The sequence below is a fragment of the Aptenodytes forsteri genome, unplaced genomic scaffold, assembly GCF_000699145.1.
Source record: "Aptenodytes forsteri isolate BGI_AS27 unplaced genomic scaffold, ASM69914v1 Scaffold79, whole genome shotgun sequence".
Lineage (NCBI taxonomy): Eukaryota > Metazoa > Chordata > Aves > Sphenisciformes > Spheniscidae > Aptenodytes > Aptenodytes forsteri.
This window is the reverse complement of record NW_008794776.1, coordinates 5394620-5419617: the sequence shown is the minus strand read 5'-3', so window position 1 is coordinate 5419617 and position 24998 is coordinate 5394620. Positions and strand designations below refer to the sequence as shown.

The window sequence follows — 24998 nt, the reverse complement described above, 5'->3', positions numbered from 1 at the left end:
CCTCGAATACTGTGTTCAGTTTTGGGCCCCTCACTACAAGAAGGACGTTGAGGTGCTGGAGCGTGTCCAGAGAAGGGAAACGAGGCTGGTGAGGGGTCTGGAGAACAAGTCTTATGAGGAGCGGCTGAGGGAACTGGGGTTGTTTAGCCTGGAGAAAAGGAGGCTGAGGGGAGACCTCATCGCTCTCTACAACTCCCTGAAAGGAGGTTGTAGCGAGGTGGGTGTTGGTCTCTTCTCCCAAGTAACTAGCGATAGGACGAGAGGAAATGGCCTCAAGTTGCGCCAGGGGAGGTTTAGATTGGATGTGAGGAAAAATTTCTTTACTGAAAGAGTGGTTAAACATTGGAACAGGCTGCCCAGGGAAGTGGTTGAGTCCCCATCCCTGGACGTATTTAAAAGACGAGTAGATGAGGCACTTAGGGACATGGTTTAGTGGGTGGTGGTGTTGGGTCGACGGTTGGACTCGATGATCTTAGAGGTCTTTTCCAACCTCAATGATTCTATGATTCTAAGTCCACAGGACTGTCAGAGCCCACCACCGTGTCCAGCAAAGCACTACCTGACCCTGTTCCTCTCTGTGCATCTTGAGCTGGGGCAGGCGCTTGCTTCAGCCTGCCCACTCTTATATGAGGGAATCCAGATTATACTTATTTATTTGCTTGCTATTAAGTTCTACATCATTACACAACGAATAACTTGCAAAATATATGATTGAAACATACATGGAATTTACAGTAACATTAATTAATAATAATGTCTACCAGACTGTTGACCAGGTTTTGTCACACAGATTAAGTGGTGGACAGCAGACCTTGAGATCTAACACTGAATTACACCCCCAAAAAAATTTACTTGGAAGATAACTTCAAATTAGGTTAAACATTTAGATTGAAAACTAGCTGAAAACCTGTAAAACATAGGACTGAAAGAATCTCCTAGTTCTGAATTGTAGTCTAATGCAATCTTACTATGTCAAAACTCTTTCAAAGCTATACTGAATCCTACCTTTAAAACAATTGCAAAGTGAAATGATGAATAGCAACACACCAGAATGGGAAGCAGAAAAGGGAGGTAAGAACACTGCAAACAAGCTTCAACAATACCAGCCTTCCTATTACAGATACCCTGTCCCCACAGATCTCTAAGTGCTTTACATCATACCTTACCATTAAGCATAACTAATAAATCTTGAAGTACTTGAGCTGTCTGTCAGTTGGTAGCACACTCATGACATTTGCAAGGGATGCTAAGTCAGGCTGAGCTGATCATCTTTCAAGGTAAAAGAATACAAGTGGGTTTCAAGTTACAAGAAACACAAGCAAAATACAACAGCAATATTCCATTTAGAAGAGATACGAACCAGTACAGTTGAGAGAAAAATTATCTGAAATAATCATAAACTGTAAGGAGAGAGAAACTTGGAAAAAAGTAACAGCTGCACTGTAGAAGATGGAAAGCTTGACTTGAGTTTGTGGCAAGATCACACAGCTAAGGAAATTTCAACTTGAGGGTAAAGAGCTACAGTCTAAAAAATCCAGTCATACTAAGACTGCTGGTGTCTAGGAAGGGTTTCATATGGAATAATGTCATGTGTATTTCTGTCATTATCAGCAAGATTTTAAACCAGAATCCATGACATCTTTTGCCTGAATAACTACATTCCAGTTTTGGTAATGTATCTTGCACACCAGAATACGGTATTATTCTTTACTTCCTGCCCTGAGGGGCTGGATAATATCGCCATATGTTGATGAAAAACTGCCATGTTCTACCCCAGGACATTTGCATTTCAACAGGGAAAAAAGCAGTTTCTGTATATGTAAGTGCAGGAAGCACTGTGGATTCCTTTACAGAAAGAAGCACATCATAGATCTAAGATAGTGTTATTAAAAACTGAAGTTGTGATTTTGCTTTTTTTAGTTCCAATTCCAAAATAATCTGTCCTTTTTAACAAGTAAATTTAATAGCAATAGGACACAAATAACTATCACCAAAATCAAAGCGACCAGCTGAGATGGTGCTCACCAGAAAAGATTAACAGGGATGGATTATGATTAGTGTTCAAAAAATGTTTAGCACCGAGAACAGAACAAACAATTTTATGCAGTTCTCTCTCTTCTGGAAAGAGCAAATTTTTTTTGTTTTGTTTTTAATTATACGTATTAGGAGAGAGAGGTCAAGTTTGAGGTCAATTGCTATTCTGGTAAAAGAGCATCCCTAGCAGCTGTAGGATTGCCCTTTATGTATCAGTAAGGAAAAATGTGATCATACAAATAATCTGTAAACATACATTATTCAAATTTTCCATTTATCATGTTGTATTTCACTACCAAACACAGGTACCCCATCTGCTTCCTAGGACATTCAGAGTCAGCCTCTGGAAATGCTATTTTCTATTGATAAACACAGCTATTAGAGACAGTCCTATTCAGCTGTTACTTGCAAAGCAAAGAATGTTTTTTATAGCAACTTCCTTTATATCTACCTTTTTGCCAAACAGCAGGGTCAGTGTTACCAACCCACTCTCAATTCCAGCTCTCTCAGACACCACAATACTAATTTACACAGGGGAATGGGAAAACAACAAAGTGATAAATTTCAACACAGAATTGAAAGGTTTTTAAGAGAAGCGGGATTTGGGATAGAGCTCTAGAGCCACAAATTAAAACACACCAGATTGCAGTCACGAACTCTGGCTAAGAAACAAAGCCACAGGTGGTAGAGCTTGGCAGTGCGAAGCCACCATGCTGCCTGCAGTGTTGTCAACAAGAGAGCTTGTAGAGGAGACGCTGGTCTGCCTTTCAACAATTTACATGAAGAAAATACTATGAGAAAATAACAACAGATTCCTATACCACATATACATAACCAATTTTAATACCCAGGCTAGTCATACCACTTTAGGCTGCATTCTGGCCTCAACAAAGCAAGTCAGGGTAGGGCAGCATTTGAATAGGAGAAATCAAGGTATACTTGCAAGTTTGCAGTGGGTGTTGTGCAGTGCATTAAATGGCTCTTACTTCTCATTCAACACCCCGAAGCCATTTTAGGCTGTTTGTTGAAAATTCTTTTTTGAAAAAAATATTTAAAAACTAATTGGGTGAAAGGGTCAAACTTTAGTTGGTTAACAGCATTCAGATGGTTAAAATCTCTTCCAGTCCAATCCCAAGATGGGGGTATCATTGCTATTTCTAAACTTATTTGAGAAGAGTATACTACAAGATTGTACACTACAGAAGTTAACACCAATCCATAATGAGCTGCTTACTTAAGAGAAACAAATCTACTCATGCATTACGGATGTCATCCTAAACGGACGTGAGAGAGGTGCAGGCAATGTACGGCTGTGACCTCTATGTAGCTGGCAGGATGACTGTACCAGTGACTGGACAACTATCATAATCTACTTAGTTTCTGTTAATGGACATATTCCTCCAAGCAAGATAGAAACCCAACATGTCAAGAACAGAATGAAGATGAAAAATATTGATAAAAATCCACATAGGGAACATTTAAATTACTACCTATTGTATTTTGAGATTTAGGGGACTACAGCATCTCTTTGCTTTTGTGAAAAATCAAAGCTAGGCATGTAACAGGAACACACTCTTTATACATACATTAATTCCAAACCTGCAAAACCACAGCAAAATATTTTTAAATGACTGCACCTTTCAATTATTTGTTCAAAATAATTCGATTTTCCATACTGATGCACAGAAACATTTTTAGTCACTCATGTTGACTTTTTTTGCCATTCCAAATCCATTAGCAACCATGCACTTACATTCAAATAACATTCTGTTGGGAGCTTTCAATCTGAAAAAGTTATGGTTTTTGCTTCCATTGGATTAAAAACATTTTACTTTGTTGCATTAGCTTGAGGAGCCACAAACCCAAAGGAATAGAGTAAAAATATTTATAAACATGCTGTTCAGCACTGGGGAGTAGGGAAGAAGTGATACATTTCATTTAGACATAAATGAAAAATATTTTTCTATTCAAATTAGACTGTATTAGTTTTGGTTAGTGGCAATTAACTGTTCATGAGATGCATACTAACTCATGACGCCAATAATAATGATCATTGAATCTTTTTTCACATAATTTGAAATCATGCAAGCTTAAAAATGCCTACTTTTAAACAAAAGTTTTAGATCTTTTGATACTAAACTTCATCTGTAAATAACTATCTTTTACACTCTGAAACTTACAATGCTGTTTTAATTTAGGTTTTAATTCTGTTAAAATCAATAAAAGACCAACATTGGTATCTATTCAGAAGAAAACCATTCTAAGCAAGTACTTAAAGAAAATCCTCTGGTTTGCTGCTTATTTTACTCTACATTTAGAGAAACATTCTATAAAAAATGCTTTTCTGAAGCTTTGACTCTTTTAGGCATCTTCAAAAGAGTAAGATGGACAATCAGCTTCAGCCTTAATGTAACATGTTGACTTCCTAAAAGTTTATATACTTTACATTCTAAAAGATGTTTCTTTTGATAACATAGACCACGTACTGTTGGCTCTCTAGAGCTGAAGATGATTCTGGACATATCTTTGCCTTTCCTCTACCCAGTCTTTTCCCAATGCACTTCTGTTAAGTCTCACAATAAATGGGAGGTGTCACAGCAATTTTTCAGGTAAGATTAATAGAAAAAAACCCGAAATCTTATGTGTAGTTTCATATCTAAAACTTACAATTATGCACAAGATCTTATGTTCAGTCGGATACAGTGAAATAGTGAGCAACCGCAAATATATTTGTCAAAATTCACATTTTTACATGGCATCCTTGACTTTTTCTGGGCACGTTTTTTTTTCCTCCTTCAATTGGCAATGTTGAACAATCTGCTTACCTACAAGGCACACAATAATCATTCTAGAGATTTGTCAAGCTCTAAGTTGTATGGTATCTTTGTGGCTCATCTGGATAATAAAGAAAATACAGCAGTTCCCCTTCTACCCATCTCCAAGACACACACACAATGTTTCTCTGTTCAATTATTCTAGATTCCTGCTATAACAGTGTACGTAGCAACACTTCATCCTCTGCAAAAAAGCTCTATAGTAAGTCATGTAACAGAGAGAAGAGTTTACCTGCAGTGTCACAATGTCTTGCCGAGAGAAGGGCTCATCTGTCAAAAGATCCTTGTAGCTCTTTGGTTTTATGTTCAGCTGCTCAACTGCCTAACAGCCAGGCAAAAGACACAGATATTAAAAGTTGGATTCTAATGTGTAAATATTACAAGTAAATATGTGATACCAATAAAACCTTAAAGTACAAATGATAAAGAAAACAATTTCACCCTTCATTCTCAACTGGCACCTGCAATATTTTCATTGCGTGCTTTAACAGATGAGAAGCTTTTGTCTTTCATCCCTACAAAACTCGACAGTTTTGTGTGGTTTGGTTTTTTTTTTTTAAAAAAGAACCTTGCAGTCTCCATTCCATAGTTATGCATATCATTTTAACCAAATTAATCATAAAAGTACGGCCAAAATAAAAAAATCTCGCTTGCAGTTTTCTAAGTTAAGTGTTTTACAGACGGTATAAGACAGGCAGCTTTAAAAAGGGGTCCATATCTCCCCCACTGTCAGCACCCCTTGGGGAGACACGTGTGTCCCAGGCCAGCTCATACAACAGCAGAGTTGCATTAGCCCCTCACACTCTGTCCACCCTGACTGCTGCACCTAGCCTGCAGCAACACTGCTGTTCACCTGAGAAAATTAAATGACGCTCAACAAAGCAGCAACGTGTTATTTCATAGTGAGAATCAATGTGGAATAAATGCTTTGTCGTTATGAACAAATACATCATACTGCGAGATGACTATGGAGGTCTACCTGCAAAAAAACTGAATCTGTCTTATTCACTCAAATATCCTCTATCCTCCTCAGATGAAAGTGAGAGTATTTTTCTAGTACCTCCAGAAGACTGTAAATTAATTCTATGCTTATAACAAACCGATAAATGCTATTGCTTCAAGGGGTACACCACATGAGAAACAGACCCTCTTGGCACAGCTGGCTTAGGAAGCCCGGTATTATAAATTGTAGCAAACTGAGCAATAGTTTTACAATATCAACAAGCATTTAACAAAGCCTACTCTTAAACTCATTCTTGCCTTTTAACCACAGCAATCAAAGCATCATGCTTCCAGAAGGAACAGAAAATACTTTCTATTTTAACCTAACCTTGACTGCTCTCACAGCTGGAATAAAGACAGTTCAACTACAACAGAGCAAGTTTTCAAAAATGTGATGAATCCAGCCTTTTCCTTGATTGCAATGATTTCAGCTTTTTCCTCTCTCAGTATCTGAAAGTCCTACTGAAATTTCCCATCAGATTTCAAAAAGCAGATGTTTCAGTGTTCAGACTTTTTACAACACTGGATATGGATCCATTAATTGAAGGATTTATTTGCTACTGAAAAATAAATAAACCTTGCTTTTACAGTAAGGATTATGCAAACAAGTCACAACTGAAATTCCACCTGCGTTTACACAAATGTTCACAAAACACAAATAAAAATGCAGTTCAAGTGTCCGTTAAGGCATTCTCTCTGCTCTTTCCCTAGTTCCAGTTAAAATACTCTTTTTTATTCATTGATATAAATAGAAATGAGGCAATTTGTGTTTTGGTGATGATTCTCTATCAGAAAGAAGACAACAGAAGATTTGTCTATTAGTTCAACTGAGGAGCATATAAAAGCTACTCATTTTGGTCTACAAGATTCAATGCATGCAGATTAACTTAGAAAAAGGTTTTAAAAATATCTTTTAAATCATATTCTAGGCTTGTTTCTATTTTGAAGGCAAAAGTTGGACAACAATTTGTGAAGTCAGTTCATCTCCTTGTACTTTAATTTCCCTGGCTGTAAAACAAGGATAAAACCTACCTATCTTTCTAAAGCATTTTGTGATTGTGAATGAAATGCATCAAGTATAAAATATTAATAATGAAATGCAACAGAGAACCTACCTCATAGGCAAACACATTTCCAGTTGTCTTGATGGCCACAATATGGGAGTTATTGGTGAACACAGTAAACAGCACTGGACAGTGGTATTTACCTGGTGGAGGGGAAAAAAGTTTAAATTTGGCATGAAGTCCCTGCAACTGTTTTGAAATAGCTAATTTCTGTTATTTCTCTGAAGGACATTTACATTAATTTTTAATATAAAGTGTAACTTCAGTGTGTATTTAATGGTGTTTTAATTATGCTTTGATTCTTCAGTGTCAAACAGAAAAAGTAACACTTAAGAGAATTATAAAGCAAGCAATGAAAACGCAGTTTTGAAATCTACTGCCTTCAATCCCCCAACACAGAACTTTGTCCAACTTGCTCGATACGTATCAAGTACCACAATATAATTGTTATTGTGGTAATCAAAGCTCTATTGATAGCATGAGCCTGTACCTTGTAACGCACCCAGTGCTCTATTTTCAGTGAACAAAAAAGTTCACAGCAGCTGTTGTGCTTTTAGGAGAGGAGAGCATTTTGTATTCAAATGTGGCAAGCAGAATGCCATTAAATCTGAACATGTTATTCAATAAGGAACCCAGCTTCTGCTCTAATCAAGCTGTGAATTTTCCCAGGAGGGTCAGCATAAATATTAAGCATGTCAACAACAAGCAAACTGATGGAAGGCAATGTACAAGTAAAAAGAAAAATGTCTGGATGATCTCAGCAGAAAGCAATTAGAAGAAAGTTATTAATACTTGATCAGTTTGCTAGACCTGGGGGTTTGGGTGAGATTTTTGAAATAGGTTGGGCCTATTTGGTTCTTTTTTTCCTAATTACCATCTGAAAATTAAAACCAGCAGGGAGACCAGAACAGAGACTGCTCACAGCACCTGCAAAGATAGGAGAGGCAAGCACCTACAGAGTATTTACTGATTAACTGATCAGCCAGAGGAGGCATTCTGACCTCCAGCACGCAGACACAAGTAAAAGCTGAGGACTGTTTCTGTTAATGCCACCAGAGCTGAAGGAAAGCCATTACCACAAGGGTCTGAAATTCAAGAGGAAGTTTAGAAGGGGATTTTTGGGTATGGCCCAACTGATGGATACAGAAACAGGCTGGTAAAATGTGAGGCCTCACTCCAGCTGCGTAAAAAAAGAGCAAATCACCGTATTTTCAGTTCTAGCAAAAGCAGAGCTGCTGAGGGTACATGCTTGTTGATCTGGATAGAAGCTACTCAGCTAAGGAGGGATCATTAAATGGAAGAAACTGCAATATCTGAAGACCTTTTTTATTGTATAGGTGTGAACAGAGAAGATCCTACATACATAGCAACCATTCTACATGTTAAAATTTAAAGAAAAGTTTGCTGATAAGACAGAAATGCAACATTTTACTCTTCCTCTTTTGTTGCATCTTCCCTTGATCTATTAATGACAGCATGCACCTTTTTAAGGAAAAGGCTTCTGAGACTGCGTGGCTGCCATCGTTCCACCCCAGCATTATGAACTGGACTTCTTTAAGAAAAGCACAATATTGCAGTATCTTTCAAAAACCTTGGCCAGAGTGACTATTGATCATTTTTTAACACTCTGCTCTTGAGACAGATGGAACACAAAATGTGGAAGAAATCCATCAGCTAGAGAAAAGACCTTGTAGTCTATGGACTATAGGTAAGATAAGGAGACAGACACTCCAGAATTTCATTCCCGCCTAATCCTTGCCACTCTTGTTTCAAAGAAATAATTATCTGCCTTGTAAAAGATGAATTCATCTCCACTGTTCTCTTTTATTCCCAGCATCCTCTCTTAGATGGCAGATTTTATACCTTTAACCCTGCAGAAATAGAATTTGAGGCTGCTTTCTTGTGTGCTGCTATTCATAAAATCCCATGTATTCATTTAAGTCTAATCCATTTTTTAAACAAAAAGTTTCTCAAAACCAAGTAAATAGCAAGTAATGCCATAGGCAAGTTAAAAAAAGGTAACTTACTATAAAAATTTAGCCTTTTCTGAAAATTTTCCGTGAAGTAAATAGTATCTTACTGCAGTAGTAGCTATAGTAAAGTGAAATTGCTGAATAATTTACAGCTCCCCAGTGTAAAGAAAAACAGAAATGGAACTTTAAAGGTAAACATGTCACTCACAAGAAGCAGTTATTCTACTCAAAAAACAAAAACCATGATAGCAAACACAAACTACGTAACTTTACCATGAGTAAGTCAAACCAGGATTTATTAAAGCACTTATTAAGAAAAAAAAACCCACACAGAAAATTAATGCACTTACCTTCACTGTTTTTAGCAAAATTCAGCTTTATAAGTGATTTGGCATCTAGTTTCTAAAGAAAATGAAGCATTAAAAAAATTAATCACAACGGAATCTAACTATGGAAATAAAAGGAAACTGTAACATCAGTGTTAGGATTTTAATAGTACATAATTTCTTAATAATATATTGCAAGTTATCTGAATCATCAGAACGCTGGGAATTTAAGTTACAGGCAGCCCACAAAAACAAGGCTCACCAAGCCTGAGAACTGGGATACATTTATTTACAGTGTTGTAGTTTGACACAGTACAGTGCTAACCAGAGTGAACGAGCTCTGGGAAGTTGCACAACTCTGCCTTAGCACAAACTGAAAGGGGAGTTTGCATGAAAAGCTAAGAGGCAAAGATCATTGCTGCTGATCAGAAGTGACAATTCAGAAGGGACCTCTGATGAAAGTCATAAAGCCAGCAAACCATTTTGGCGATCAAGCTCACTACCTTTTCTGAAATAACTGTAATTTTTCTTTTACTTCAGGGAATGTGTAGTGGAGCCCACATGATAACTAGCAATAATGAAGAGAAATGGAGGCACAAATTCTCCGGAGAGGAGACTGGGGTCATGAAGGCAGACCCAGGAGGGATCTTTGGCCAGTTAATCCCCAGGTAACAATTCCACGGAAGAGGGAACCGAGATGGCAGCTGAGGCCAGGAGGTCCCGCAGGCTGACGAAATGAGGACAATGTTCTCCCACGCCAGAGAGGACACCACAAACTAAGCTAGCTCCTACTCTCCCACGCTTCATCAGAAGAATGCCTATGGCATTTTTCTGCTGCCTTCTCTCTGGAGGGGCCTTCTGACAGAGGGAGGGAAGAGCTATTGGGCTGGCAAGCACTTCTGGACGATCAGGCTGCTCCCTCTCCGCAGCCTTCCCCAAGACATGAAAGCCACAAGCATGCCCAAAATAACAGTGCGCCTTCAGTAACATGATGAGGCAGGCCCACGTATGCCAGTCATTTAATAGAGTCAGTATGTGATTTGGGCACATCGCCGGCATGACAGGGCATAGCACGACTGGGGTTGCCCCACCAGCACAGCCCGCCAGGATGGTTAGGTAGCGCTTGACTGGAGCACCCAGTTGGAGACAAAGTCCAGCCCAGCAAGCTGCAAGGCTGAGTCAGGATCTTGATATTAAAAAAAACCAACAAACCCTTTGATTGTATCAGCTGTCAGAGGCAGTTTCATTGCCAAATTGATCGTTAAAAGCACACACAGCACAGGCCTTTTAAAAGAAACAATTGGTTCTCTTCTCAAAACACGCACCTGAACAGATTAGGGAGGTTTTTATAACCCAGACAGCTCTTTATAAACAGCTACGAGTGGAGATCTGCCAGCCGTGGTACCGACGCTGCTAGTTCAATCATTATGGCAAAAAGCGATAACGAAATCATGTGAAACTAAGTGGGCTTCTTCTGTCTAATCAAAATTCATATTGTTGGTTCAGAGAGTACATGTTATGACAGCTGGACTCATTCGTTTATAGGAAGGCACTTCTCCAATTGTTTTCAGCCAACTGGCAGGCTCATTTGCTGCCAGAAAGGTAACCATCTGCTAATTTATTAGCAAGAAGAGCAATGAGGGCTAGTAGGAATAAGATGGGAAAGGGAAGAAAGAGGCCAGGTTAGGTGATATTTAGTTAGGCAATGGAAGACCAGTGTCGCTGTTTTTCCTTAAGCAGATTCTCAAAATATCCAACACCAACATCTGCACACTGCTGGGGTACAAAGAAAGACAGCAAAGGCAAGGGCAGGTCCTGAAATGACTAAGTGAATGCAGAGCTTTATTAATCTTCTAACTAGAACAAAATTGTCAAAGAAGTAGTAGGGGAACAGCAGAGTTGCCAAAATGAACATATGATCCTGGACAGATCTGTTCAACCTAAACAACTTGTTAACACAAAGTAGCATCCATCTGTGCGCATGTTGTACAAGAGCCCAAAAATTATGTTCCAGAAACAGCTTCTTTAGAAATATGACTGCTGGAAACGTTGATAATTTCAAGGAAGGCCTTTACATTATCTTCCTGGCAGACTTGAACTATCCCCAAAACATATGAGCAGGTCATCTTTAAACAAAAATGGAAACAGTTCCCTAAGAAACAGTTTAGTGTGACTGAAGATTCAGATTTATACCTCGACAGAAATTTAGTGGAAAAGACAGACTAAACTGCTGTACAGACTTTAAAGGTAGCAAAAACTGCAGTACGCTGTTTCATCTGTCAACATATGATGCATTGTTAGAAATGCTGCGAAGTCCTCGGACTCTTACTCCGTACCCAGGGAAATAGTATGGTATTTCAGGTCACATCTTTCCATAATATGGAAAAAGGTTAGTTTTCAGCATCAGTTACTCATGGTGCATCAGCTGCTCGTGCTGGCATCTGTTCCCCACTGAGACCAGCACTTATACAGTCTTGTATGTCAACAGTAAATTAAAAAACAGTGATTTTCATGCAGAGGCTAAAATACATACACTGCCCTGGCGTCTTTTTCCAGGATGAGAACTCTATACTGAAGTGCTCTATGAATGTTATAAACTTTTGTTGCCACAGACTGGCCTCCTATCAAGCTTACGTTGAAGAAGTGACCTTGCCCTCTGGAGCAGCTCTGTGCTTCAGCTCAGCTGGCAACTGCTTTGTGCTCAAGCAGTCCCATGCTGTATCACGAGGGAACTTTGTACCTCTGATGAAGGATGTTTTTTGTGCAATGTATTCATGAAAAGGGATGGAGATGGACCAAGAGTTGTATATGAGAAAATACGTGGGGGTAATATAATTAGGGTAACACCTCAAAAATATTTTGAGAAGTTGATTAATGCATGGAAAGAGAAGAGGAGGATTTAGTGTTTTGTCAGAGGAAACCTTTGGAGCACCAGAACAGCAAAACCAGGCAATGATCTGCTACAAAGGATTGCCATGGCCTACAAAGGCAGCTCAGTGCCCGAGACCAGGCTGCAGCATCGGGCAACTGCACACGGAGCAGCCACAGAGGAGTGAGTCCAGTCTGCATGCCAGGACTTCCAGTAGGTCCAATTTTGAAAGACCTACACGTTACACAGGAAACTATGAAAGAACGTGATATAGAAAACCTGCATAATTTTTTTTTTCTTCTCAAGTTCTTCATTTCACATGAAAACAGGGTTATCATGTGTGCGTGAATCTGCTTTTATTTATTCTCCATCAAAAGTCAAAGCTTTCCAAGCATCGTCACACAGTTTGTTGCCATGGAAATGACCATTATGCCACAAACAGGTGCCAGTCTTCATGGGAAGAGACAGCAGGAGTGAATGAATCCTAAAATGAGTTAAAGTACTTGTTTTCATGTATTTCTATTACTGATGAAGCATAAGAGAGCTCAAATATTGCGCAGACAGCTCAAGTTCAAAATTATTTCCAACCTGAGTTTCCCCGACACACACCTACCATCCAGTTTCAGCCAATCTCCAGTGAAGAAAGCAAGGAAAAAATAATGTTTATTAAAAACACTTGATCTAATTAAAATTCTAAATTCTTAATGAAAATGAAAGGCCACAAGCATGTACCACTTCCCCTAAGCAGAAATAAGGGCTGCATATTCACTTCTAAAAATATTTTATGCAAGAATACTGGAAAGCAGACGCATTTCACGGCATGTAGTGCCAGCTGCTCCACAGCAAGGAAGGGCTAAAAAGACAAACCCAAAAACCGTGCAAGCTTTTTTTCTCAGCTGACTCCTCTCTCGCATGCACACTTCCACAAAGGCAGCCAAGGCTACTTTTGGCCATGACCTACTTTCTTGCAGCAGCGAGAAGCCCCACTGCCCCGTGTGCTGTCATCTGTCAGCTGATAGCACTTGTTCCTGTGGGATCCCAAAGGGCCGCATCCTTTATTGATACCCAAAGCAGAGGTTGTTACAATGCGTAGGTTAGTGGGGCACTGTGGCAGCTCATGGATGAAGCACACTGATTGTTTTGAGTTAAATCATTCTCTGTCATCGCTGTGTGTCTCATGAAGATATAAACTACAATCCCTGCGCATCAATTAGTTACACTCTCTGAATCCCTTCGGTCTGAGGCTGCACATTCTTCTTGTTAATGAGGCTCTGACCCTGTTGGATACGCACCAACCTGAAAAGTAATCAAAACGGGCTCATTTGATTCTCTACACATTCTCTCACACGGGTAGAGTTAGTGACGTGCGGCAGGAGTTGTATTTAGTAAATACAGACTTTCCCACTCTATCAACAGTAACTGATTTAGCGTTAAAATGTTCCAACACTTGGGGATCAGACACCCTTCTGAATGGCCTCTGACAGGAATACACGATAATCCAGTGAAGCTATCGTGGGGAAAAATTAATGTGTCATGTCTGAACTGGTTGACAACATCATCCAGGGCTGACGTGGCCATTTGGGAGGTTCTCATCCCACCAAAACAAGCAACACAGTTACTTCAAATAGAAGAGAAAGCCAAACCAAATACTAATACTAAAACACAATGTTGCCTACCAAGTACCAAATTTAGCTTAACAACAGCAAATGAATTTTGTATTCAATTCTTTGGTTCCTTTAAAGATGAGACCTGTTATTTTTTGCATACAACTCCGCATTTTAAAAAGCTCTCTTACAATTTTCCCTGCTATAAAACCTTCAAGAAATATGGGGATATCAAGTGAATGAGTAGTATTGGAGTAACTCCATGTATAATGTTACTTATTTCAGATCTTGTAAATGGATTTAATGATGATAAAAGGCATTGGAAGTCCTCAGCAAGTCTACACATTATGGGAATGTGATTGGAAACACCAGCTCTGTTTTAACAAGATAAGCCATCTTCACATAGTTAAATATTTCATGAAAAATTTGGGGTCAGCAGCCAAGAAGCCAGAATAGTCTCATGATTCAAGGTATCGTTTCTATGTTCAGTTCAACAGCAAAAACACTAGATATTTATCATGTGGACAACTGTCTACCAAATGCTAAAAAGATACCCTCAATTTACATTCTTGGATGAAGCTGCTGTTTAACTGCAGCTTTCACCTACTACTGAACTGGTATGAAAATGGACACAAAAGATCCTTCATTACCCGCTTCCAGACCACTGTATTTCCATATTTAAATTTTAATTAAACTGACACTATATGGTCACCAAAGCCTTGTCCAGAGAATCATAAAGATATGCTTGATAACACACATGGCTCACAGATACTAGCAATAATGTTGCTCTATCAAAGAGCACATTAACAGAAATTACTATGAGAAAAAGATGTGTAGTTTCATGTGCAAGATTAAACCTCCAGTCTTAATGCAGTCAGAAGTCTATCAATCCAGAGACCCACAGCCAAATACAACATGGTTCATGGAAAAAAAAGCTTTGCAGAAGCATCAAAAAGCTAGTCTCCAATTTTAGTGAAGAACAGGCAAGTAAGGATCTGTGGGAAACCTCATGCTACATTTCATTTAAGGCTAGAGCACTTCACAGCTGCTAGTTTTTCAAGTGTCACAATCACAAAACTCGATCCGATGTGCACACTTCCACCAAAACATGGAAAAGGAAAAAAAGAGACCATCTGTTTGGTCTGTAAAACCTAGATGTAAATACTTTTTTGCTGTAAGGGAAATAATGCATTAGGAATAATGCTAGACACATTTATCTGCCTGTGTCCAGAGCTGGCTTACTGGATAAAACACTGCCCATCACCAGCACAATCCCCATCAGCAAGGTGTGAAGAAGTCACAGCAGCTTGGTCAGTGACTCATGACACTGGAGGGTTTTAAACATCTTTTAATAAAGCACTTGAACAGTAAGTCTTGGCAAATCTCATCATCTTGCCCTCAGTTTCCCAAAGATACAGGGAATTGAAAAATAAATTCCCCTTTTAGGACAGATAAAGGCTAACTCTTAGTGGTGCTGGGTGCACTACTGTAAAACACACAGATACAACTATCCACATGTTCGTCAGTAACAAAAGAGAGTGGGAAAGTTTCAGAAAGCCCAACAGAAAAGGAGTCATCTTCCAGGTCATCAGCCTCACCAGGACCTTCATCGCCTTGACCTCCCCCCCCTCCCGTGTTTTATGACCATTTCCAGTTATGACACACGACTTTCTGGTCGTTCCTCCAGGCAGGAATCATGTTCTCATGTTTCTATCCAGGGGCCTTGAAAATTTATGGTCACTAGTCAAACATTAACTCATTTAGACTGTTGACTAAAAGCTAATAATTTCTGAAGCAAATGAGGTAAGATGACATGGTTCAGTTGCCGCATATTGAAGAGTTCATCTCATTCAAAGTGGATTCTAGGCATTTGAGCAGCAGCTTGTGTCTGCTGTCCCCAGACAAAAATGCACCTGGAGAGAGATGCTTAATGATGATGGCTGTAACCATCCGTGCCTGAAAGACTGCTACAGGCCACAGAAATACAGGCAGCAACATTCAACTGGAAACAAACAAACAAACAACAAAGAGAGAAAAGGAAGAACCACTGATCATCCTGGCTAACTCTTATTTGTAAATAAGTACCTGCTTCTGAGATGACCCAAGCTATCAAGAGAAAATGCAACAAACGATCATATTCTGACAGCACCCTTCATGTCTCAACACATACACTGAAGCTGTTTTCTGTCTTACACTATCATGTGTAATATATCTAAGTATTATCAAAGTATTTCAGGAAGACATTAGAAAATATTTCCACCACTGTACCAGGCGTTCACCCAGCATTTACTGTGTATGATTAAGTCTGTTCAAAGAAGATAAATTAAAATTAAACAGATGCAGAGTAGGACAACTGTGACCATTTAGGGTATAGAGAACTTAAAGGCAAGAAGAACATCTGACAGGAAAATACAAGTCTCAACAAGAAAATGTCAAGAAAGCATTAAATTTCTCTGTACCAAATACACAGCTGTAAACACTAACAGATAGAAGAACAGATTTGGCACAAATACAAACGAGACTAAGCTGGTCAAACCCAAAATTTACAGAAGATATCTATCAGATGAAAAACGATCAGAAGAACCTCCCGGCAGTCACAGCAGGAAGAAAGGAAACACCAGTTCAAGACAGAGCACACAGTTTGCAAAGCAGATTGTGAGAGAGCCGAAGACCTCAGAGAGTCTTCCAGTTTTCTGTTCCTGATCATTTCACCCTTCTTTCTGCAACACATGAAAACTAACTAAGCTGGATTTGTCTGAATAATTTTTCAACAACAAAGCTTCCCTTGGTTTTATTTCTGTAAGCTTTGTTCTCTGCTCCATAGTAAGTTATTACTCACCCAGAACAAAACTGTATTCCCATCCCCCGCTAAAACTTTTCTTACAAATAAACAAGAAAAGAACCTCCCTCCTTCACTTCAAATGTACAGGAAAAAATAAGTTTAACAAAAGGGAAAAAAAGCAGCAACTGACATTTATACCTAGGCAATATCTGAAGACTTCACTTGAGTTGAATCAGACAAATTAAGAAATGTACTTTGAATTTCAAAGCTGAAGATGTGCCGACTTCTTCTGACGTGTATGTGAAAAGCATTCTCTAGAGGAGAATTAAAATTCTCATTTTATACATCACTTACGCTACAGTCAAATGAGACCTGAAGTTACTGATCCACCTAAATGATGACTCATTTCCAAAGCCCCAAGGAGAAAACGTAGCAGACTACTTGGATTTCAGGTGCTGTGCTCTGATGTTGAGGGAAAAACAAAACAAAACAATTAAAGGGGGATATGTCTCACTTCTGAATTTTTCTACATAATAAAAACTATCTCAATTGGTCAAATTATTTTCCTCTTAATCAGACAGTCCCAGCACTCTAGATATGGAAGACTGATGTGGAGATAGCCTGCCTGTGGAGGGCTGCACAGCAGTTTCCTCTAGATATTTTTTATCTAGACAAAGAATGAAAATGCTCAGAGTAAGCACAATCCGTTAGAAACAGTAAGAATGAAGAAAACTTTTCAAGAGGAAAAAAAAAGAAAAGTCACAAGGAAAATCTAACTCCTGCTGCAGTGTGCCATCTTTAGAAGACCATCAAAATTGTAAGATAGTATTACTGGCATGTTGCAGAAAGGTCTAGACAAGTGCTCTGAAAGTGCATCACACTGAACATTATCTACAGCTATTACATTTTCCTGACAATGTATTCCAATGGCAGCTACTGCTAGGCTGGCATGAAAGAGGTCACCTTCAAACCACAGATCCTTGTCTGATGACATCTGTTATTTGCTGCTCATTATCTACAAACATACCTGGAATAACATAATTAAAAGCCATAGTCACTGTTGATTTAGCCAATACGGGTCACATGAAACTTGAACTTGTCCTCTCCCCCGTTCAGGCCAGAGACCCGTTCCACTCAAATCATTGCTGGATGAGTTTTGTTTGTGATCTTGATCTCGACACCTCCGACTCAGCAACATGTGAAGCTCATGCAATCCACTTACAGGAATCCATTCCTGAAACACACAGGCTCTGAGCTGATTATCTGATAGAGGTGGAGAGCAATTTGTAGTGAACTATAAAGCTTTGGCTGGAATTTAACCTGTACTTTAACACCTGTTCCTACAGTACTTGATATTTCTCATACTCCTGACAGGCTGCAGTTGCTTTATTCAGAATATTGCAAAAGACGAAAAAAATACCTAAGCCCTCTTTCTCATTATGTTCACTTCTCGGGTGAAGAAACAATTATCAGTGCTTTCTATTTCTGTATCTGTGCTTTCAAAATACATACATGGTAAAAACACTTTTATGTTTAAGGAAGTTTCACCTTTGCTCTAATTTCTGCATCCTTTTCAGGCAGGATTTCCCTTATTTAGACAGCCAAAGACTTTTTTAGTGCATAAAAAAAAAGTGCTGTAAGGTTGTTCGTTCATTTTTAAAGTGGGATTAATAAGTTCAGCAGTAAAAAAGTAATTTTCTCCATATCCTCTCCATTAACCTTGTCAGCAAGCTCCTCTCACCACAAGACCCGCAATCGATTTCTGTGAGACTGACTGAAATCTAGTTGATCAACTTGAAATGAAACCATGCTTTCACAATAAAATGAAGTAACAATAGCCACCAGCATTTGGGAGAGGAATTAGCTAATAAACATATTTAAGGAACGTATTTGAGAATGACTTTCCAAAGTTTTGAAATAACAGACTTGGTTGCAATTTTTTCTTTTGAGGGTAAGAAGTTATTGGTTTTGAAAGTGCCTGTAATTAGTCAGGCAAGCATCACCCTACCAACCTTATTTCAAACAAATTATTAAAAAAAAGGGTACTGCTTACATTCCTACCTGAGCAGTGCTGGAGTGAGGAGGTGTCTGCTACAGGCTCTGTCATTGCTGCAGGGCATTGCAGGTACAAGATGTGTGTCTCTAGGTGCTTTCAAAGCGTGGATCAGACAGGCTTACTGCATGAGGCAGGCACCTGTACTGCTGCAATTATTTGACCATATTAGTCAAAATCTCACCCCAAATCATTTTTATTTGGTAAATACAGGATTAAGAATGTGGGAGAACAATAGCAAGTATTTATCTTGTACACAGAGCAAAACTTTGGGTACAGCTTTCTCTTTTAAGAAGGCAGATGTCCTACTGGGAAAAGTCAGATTTTCAGCCTTCCTACTCCAAAGTTAGTCGTCATTTTCCATGTCAGTGGCTCTGCCTTCTACTACCTCTTTATATGCCCCAGACTCCTTTTTATGGTTGGCAGCCCAAGCAAAAGGCTTTCCCAACCCTAAAAAAAATCCTCAGAATTTATAAAAATTTTCCCATTTAACCTAGTAAGAAGCTAAAACCTTGTGACACTTAAGAAAAAGCTCTCTCTGGCCTGGAGGTCTGGATCCTAACCTTGCATGAGACAGGGCACAACACAAATTGTGCTCTGCCTCATTTGGACCAGAAATGTGACTCCTAGTCTCATACATCCACCACACAGCATCTTCAGGTCTCTTAACCTGACTCTTAGGCATATGTTAAGCCCAAACTAAATTAACTCGACTGAATCCTGTTTGCCCTTCAGGACATACACATGCAGCAACCACACAGCTGGGCGTGGCCCTTAATGTGAGGATTGCCTCTCTGGGTTATGCAGGATCAGCAGACACATGGATTTTAGTTTGCTCTGAGCAGTGCAGAAAGAATACACATAGGTGAACCCTCTATGAGAGTTTAAAAGCAGATGCACTTAAAACAGTCACAAAATTGTCTTTGGAACAAAGCCTTAGAAGCAAACACCAGAGATTAACTGACTTTCAACTGTCCAAAATAACTAAATTCCCACAGAAAAGGGGGGACAAGAGGCAAAGACCTTAGCTATTTCTGATACAGGGGAAGAGAGGTATTTGCCCAAGGTTACAGAGCCTTGAATGGGGCTGAATTACAACCACAATTATTTGGTCTGCCCACACGCAGTTAGAATGTCACTGAACCAGAGCAGAAAAATAGTTATTTATATCAGAAACATTACAATGCAAAGGAGAAAAATAGCTCAGCCCACATACAACATATCCATGCAACAATTTCCTTGAAATTCCTGTCAGAAGGCATGCTGATCTATCATCTGTTCATATTTGAGATTCCAACAAACCAGACAAGCTCTGACCAATCTCACTTCTTGGAAACAGGTACTCCTGAGCCCAGCTGGCTGACTTGTGTGGGCATGCTGGTCACTGCTGTCATATCGCCGCTACATGAAACGTTCTGGCAAGCTTGCAACTATCTGCAAGCCCAAGAAGCCAAAGTGCTGTTCTCAGTAAAAAGGAATGAGCTAACTATGACTTTCCTCTTTATTTTACGCAATTTTAGTATAAACATAAGGTGGTGCAGTGTCCTGACAAAGCTGACAAAAAAAACCTAAGTGAGCCAATGCCATCTGACAGGCTATAGTTCAGCTGCAAGAGATGCACTGTTTCTTCCAAAATTATTGGTGTAGTAACATAAGTATTTTTTACCCCAATACATTATTAAAAAGGGGGAAAAAGATAAATCTAAAGTTACTTTCTGGAATAGCTCATGGGAAACTCTAGACAAAGGTCAATAGTGATTTGTTTCTCCAAATGGATATTGGTGTCCATACTGCATGTCAGGAGAATGTTCAGAAAAGCAAGAAAAATAAACTGTAAACCATAAGGAAGGAAAGAAAAAAAAATTAAAATATTTTAAACATATCAAAGAATAACTGTGATCTTGGCATTGCAAAATTTCTTTAAAAAGGAAGGCTGGTCCAATAGGTTAGGACTCAGAAGAATCAGAGAAGTCACTTGTAGATCAGTTCACAAACATCCAATTAATAAAAGACTAGCACAGTCCTACCCCCTGGGAGCACTGTGAAGATAAATATACTAATGATTGCAAGGCTCTCCAGTTCTCCACTGAGGGGTCCACTTCAGAAATAAGAGAGTTAGACAGAATTAGTGAGTATCAAGAGTGCACCATTAACAATGCCATTTCCAAGTAGCCTATTGACTTCTCTAAAAGGCCTCTAGCAAACTGTAACAACAGAAGTACAAGCCACAAAGGATTTCATTATTATTTTTAACTTCAGGACAAAAAAATGGAAAAATTCTCCAGAGCCTCATCACCAATAATGAATCATGGATCTGTGCAAAGTAACTTCATAAGTCACTATACAAAACATGGCATTGCAGCAAATCTGGCTCAATTCCTTCTTAAACAAACCTGGAGTCTTAAGTTTCTGTAAGTCACCAACTCATTACAGAAAATATTTTCTGGTTTCCACAATGAGCAAGCTGTACAAGTTACAGAAGGTGCACACACAATGATAGATTAAATAGAGGGCAGTACAGTCTAGAGATGTCCAAGCTCAACTCATTGACTTCCTCTGCCACCTACCCTGCCTTGTCCCAGCACCCCCATGCCCTTCCTGCCTGATGCCATCCTCCCCTTCTGAAAACCAGAGCTGGCCCTCTGGGAAACAAAGGCTAAATTACTACACTCCCTCCAACTTATAGCTCCACAGGGCTGGATTCAGCAGGGCTGTGTGCTGTTCTGGAGAGCAAGCATCTCCTTTGTCTTCCAAGTGGTCTGGAACACCTTCGTCCTGTGGAGGACACAGCAGTACAGCACAAGTCCACCACTGAAGAAAAGGGAAGAAGAAAGGGCTTCCCAAACAGAGTGATACAGAGGAAAAGGGGATGCATGTTGAGGAGAGCTGGAGGTGCACTGCAGATCAACTACAGAAGCACAAGTCTGGGTAAACTAACAGATCTCAAAGTCCAACTTCATTTGAGCATTTATGGTTCACCAAGTATATTCTGCACAATCTCCCTTTCTCTGTATTACAGAAGACCACTAGACACATTACACGTCTTGCTTAGCATTCACCCAAAGTAATTTTAAACCACATCACGGTTCACAGTCTGAAATAAGAACAGGTGTCATGGAGCTGCTCTGAGTGGAAAAAATTCATCTGGCAACACCCCAAAACTCCCAACCAATGCACAGAGCAGCAAGGTGGTGAGAGGCTGGCAAAAACAAATTAAATAGCTGTAATTCAATTCCTTCTCCACAATACATTGGCCTCTTCATGTGTGAAGAAAGACCTTCAATCTTCTCTCCATCGCATAAACACACTTGCAGTTTGCTATAACTGAAGATATTGAGTCTCAGACAGCCTGTTCATGTTTAGAGTTTGGAATGCTGCATCTGTATTTAGCTTCTCCTCGTATCTGACTGCTGGGAAAATCTTTAATCAAACACAAGATGTTTCAATGGTAATCTCATACCACAAAGCCATCTGCAAATCAACCAACAATCCTGTGCAATGGCTGCCACCTAATGCTCGGGAAAGTAACTGCACTTACTGAAGGAAAAGACAAGTTTCAGTAACTCAAGCAACAATTTCTGTTTAAAATTTTCCTCTGTGCCCTCACAAACAATGCACTCTCTTTTAACACACCAGAAAAAAAAAAAAATTCCAACAAGGAAATATCTTCAGTTCTTCGTATTTATCTGGTGCTTTACAACTTCACGCTACTACAGAAAGTAATCCCTTCATAATAATCATTTATGCAGAAAAAGGGGGGAGAAAAACCACTAAGGGCTGATCGTAGTGTGAAATCCCAGTCTCACAATGAACTATCATGACAGAGGCAGGTCAGAAGTTTTCTGAAATATATTGTCAAGATAACTCAAAAGATTTTGCAGCTTAAGCTTACCATTCATAATATCATCTATTAATCTCTCCAATCTGCACAAAGCCAAATATCCTTTTGGTTAGGAAACATCACTGCAAGTTTAATCACAGATGGCGAGGTGAGCTTGCCAGCCCCTTGCCCTGTATGGACTAGAATTCTGCTTATACGAGGCAAGCAGTACAGAGCCTTTTCCGTCAATGACCAGTCAGGCTTTCTGGGCATCACTAGCAGTAACAAAAGAGCTCGTATTTCCATCTATACAGATTTTAATTATGCCACACCTGTAAGAAAGGCAAGATACCCTGGGAGTTTATAGAAATGAACTGCGCATTTTCTCTGCCATACTATTTACAATCCAATCCAATGGGGGGGGGGGTGTGAGGGGAGCTCTCCCCTTTCTTCTGCACACACAGTCCGGGGCTGATTATTTTCTACTACAAAGATCATTAGCAGGATGACAGCAAGGGGATATCAGGTCTCAAATCCAGAAGCTCCCCTTTTTTTTTTCCAGTTAAAAAGAGATCCCTAGTAAATCTCTAAATTAATTTCAGCAAACGTGATCTCACAAATATCATACTTCAAAATAGCACTCCCATTCAACTTCTTTTGCTTTCATTAAGGCATTTTTGTTTCTCCCACACATTGAATAGGAAACTGAGCATAAGGAAAGCAAAGACATCGTGTGAATGCACCCATCATTACTTACTTCTCCTGTGATTGGATTGGTTCCGTATTTCTTTATCCAAGGAACAATGCTCCTGAAAAGAGAAGGAATAAAGTAGTAAGTGACAAACACCATCAGAAACCTCTATTGATGAGCATGATTATTTTTGCCAACTTGCTAAGACCAAATGATGATTACACAGCTGTAACCAGTTCAACAACACAAAAATAAAATTAAGTACAGACAGTAACTTACAGTATGTCAAAGACTGTCCCATCTGGTGTGCAAACTGGGTATTCAAATGGCTGCAGAGACAAACTAGAAAAAAAGTACACGTTCTTTTTAGCAAAATCAACTGGAAATCACGATGACAGAAGCAAATAACATTTTGCTGATTCACTTGCACATTAAATCAAGGCCTATACCAGTGAAAATACTGAGTGGCTGCCAATACCCACTACCCGATTCTACATAAATTAGGTTAACAACAAAATCCATGAAAGGAACTGGTGCAGTTCAGTAATGTGTAGCTGCCAGCACTCACAGCCATAGAGCCACGGGATGCTGTAATACCCCCCAGCCCGCTTCCATTGCCATGTTGGGCCCCACCAGCACAAAAGATGGTTCAAGCAGAAACACTCACTGCCTTTGCACTGAAACGGGCTAGGGAGTAACTGGCAATCACCTTCAGCATCCCCTGCTAGTGATGCTTCCATAATCCAGCCAGCTTTTAGCCAAGCAGCAGTAGTTCATAGGTATGGATGCTAACTTCTTGAACTATTCCATTTACAAGAGGATTTCTAACCCACCTCTACTAACTCCCCTCTTTCACTCCAGCACTTCAAGCAGTAAACTCTAAACACAAAAAATTAGCATAAATATTCCTTCAATCTACCTAACCACTGCCTCAGAAAGATGAGTGATCGACCAAGCATATTCTGAGCAGGGAAAAGTAGATTCAAGCCCTGATTACACAGATTTGAAAGACTGGGATGTACACGATAATCGTTCTGAATTATTTTATCACTTGTATATCCTTTTAGCCATCAGCTCCAATCTCTGCAGACACTAATCATGGAAAGTATAGATATTGTTTCAGTTCTTATTGAACTTTTTCTTGTTGCATTACTATCATAGCAGGCACAAGTCAATGAAAGTAACTACCTCCGAAGAACATGGCTTCAGTGTCAACAGCCTGATAAATAGATCATTTAATATATGATAATGTAAATTTGTTGTCTTACCTGCAGTGATCAAATGATAAACGTCTAAAATTAGTTCGTGGAAGGTCTGTTTATGGAAAAAAACACAACAGAATTTTAATAAATACATAGTATTCTAGGTAACAAAGAAACAATTGAAAGTTACATTTTGCTATATACGTGGTGGCAAGTTACTGATGACAAGGATAAATACACTAAACCTTGCAAAACTGTAACTAAAATGGGACTTCTCCTGCAGAGCACAAGTACACTCCTCAACTGAAATTACACAATCAGAAAAAAATCAAAACAGGGCTCTGACAAACCGACAGCACTGAGTTTAAAGTTGGCGATTAACACTGTAATCACCTTCAAGCTCTGCCCTAGCAGTGGGCACAGAACTTGTTGAAGGCAGGGACAGCTCATCTGGGCGTTAAACCTCGAATTTCTGCCATTTTCACGCTGACCGGCTCCGCTGATTTTAGGCCCCCCAATCGCAGAGCCCAGGGGTTCAGAGGGCAGTTCGGGAGAAGCTCAGACACCTCTGCTGCAGCCAGAGGATGCTCTGCTCAAGGAGGTCACTTCATCAGCCACCCCGCATTAAATGACCCCACTGTAGTCAATGGCGGGGGGGGGCGGGGCGGGGGGGGGCCCCTCTCTGCAAGGCCGAGCTGTGGCACCAAGGGACAGGATCCGCCCCCGCGCCCCCACCCCCACCCC

General features: G+C 39.6%; 1 protein-coding gene across 1 annotated transcript in view; it reads right to left on the bottom strand.

The window, feature by feature from the left end:
* Window positions 1-24733, bottom strand: part of PPIL2 (peptidylprolyl isomerase like 2) — an 80206-nt gene extending 55473 nt beyond the window's left edge. Inside the window, exons 1-7 of the mRNA XM_009274382.2 lie at window positions 24718-24733; window positions 24321-24366; window positions 23332-23394; window positions 23119-23170; window positions 9258-9309; window positions 6986-7077; window positions 5101-5190 (exon numbers count right to left, since the gene is read on the bottom strand). Coding sequence (XP_009272657.1) covers window positions 5101-5190; window positions 6986-7077; window positions 9258-9309; window positions 23119-23170; window positions 23332-23394; window positions 24321-24366; window positions 24718-24733 — 411 coding nt within the window. The remainder of the gene's footprint in view (window positions 1-5100; window positions 5191-6985; window positions 7078-9257; window positions 9310-23118; window positions 23171-23331; window positions 23395-24320; window positions 24367-24717) is intronic.
* Window positions 24734-24998: the final 265 nt, after the last annotated feature.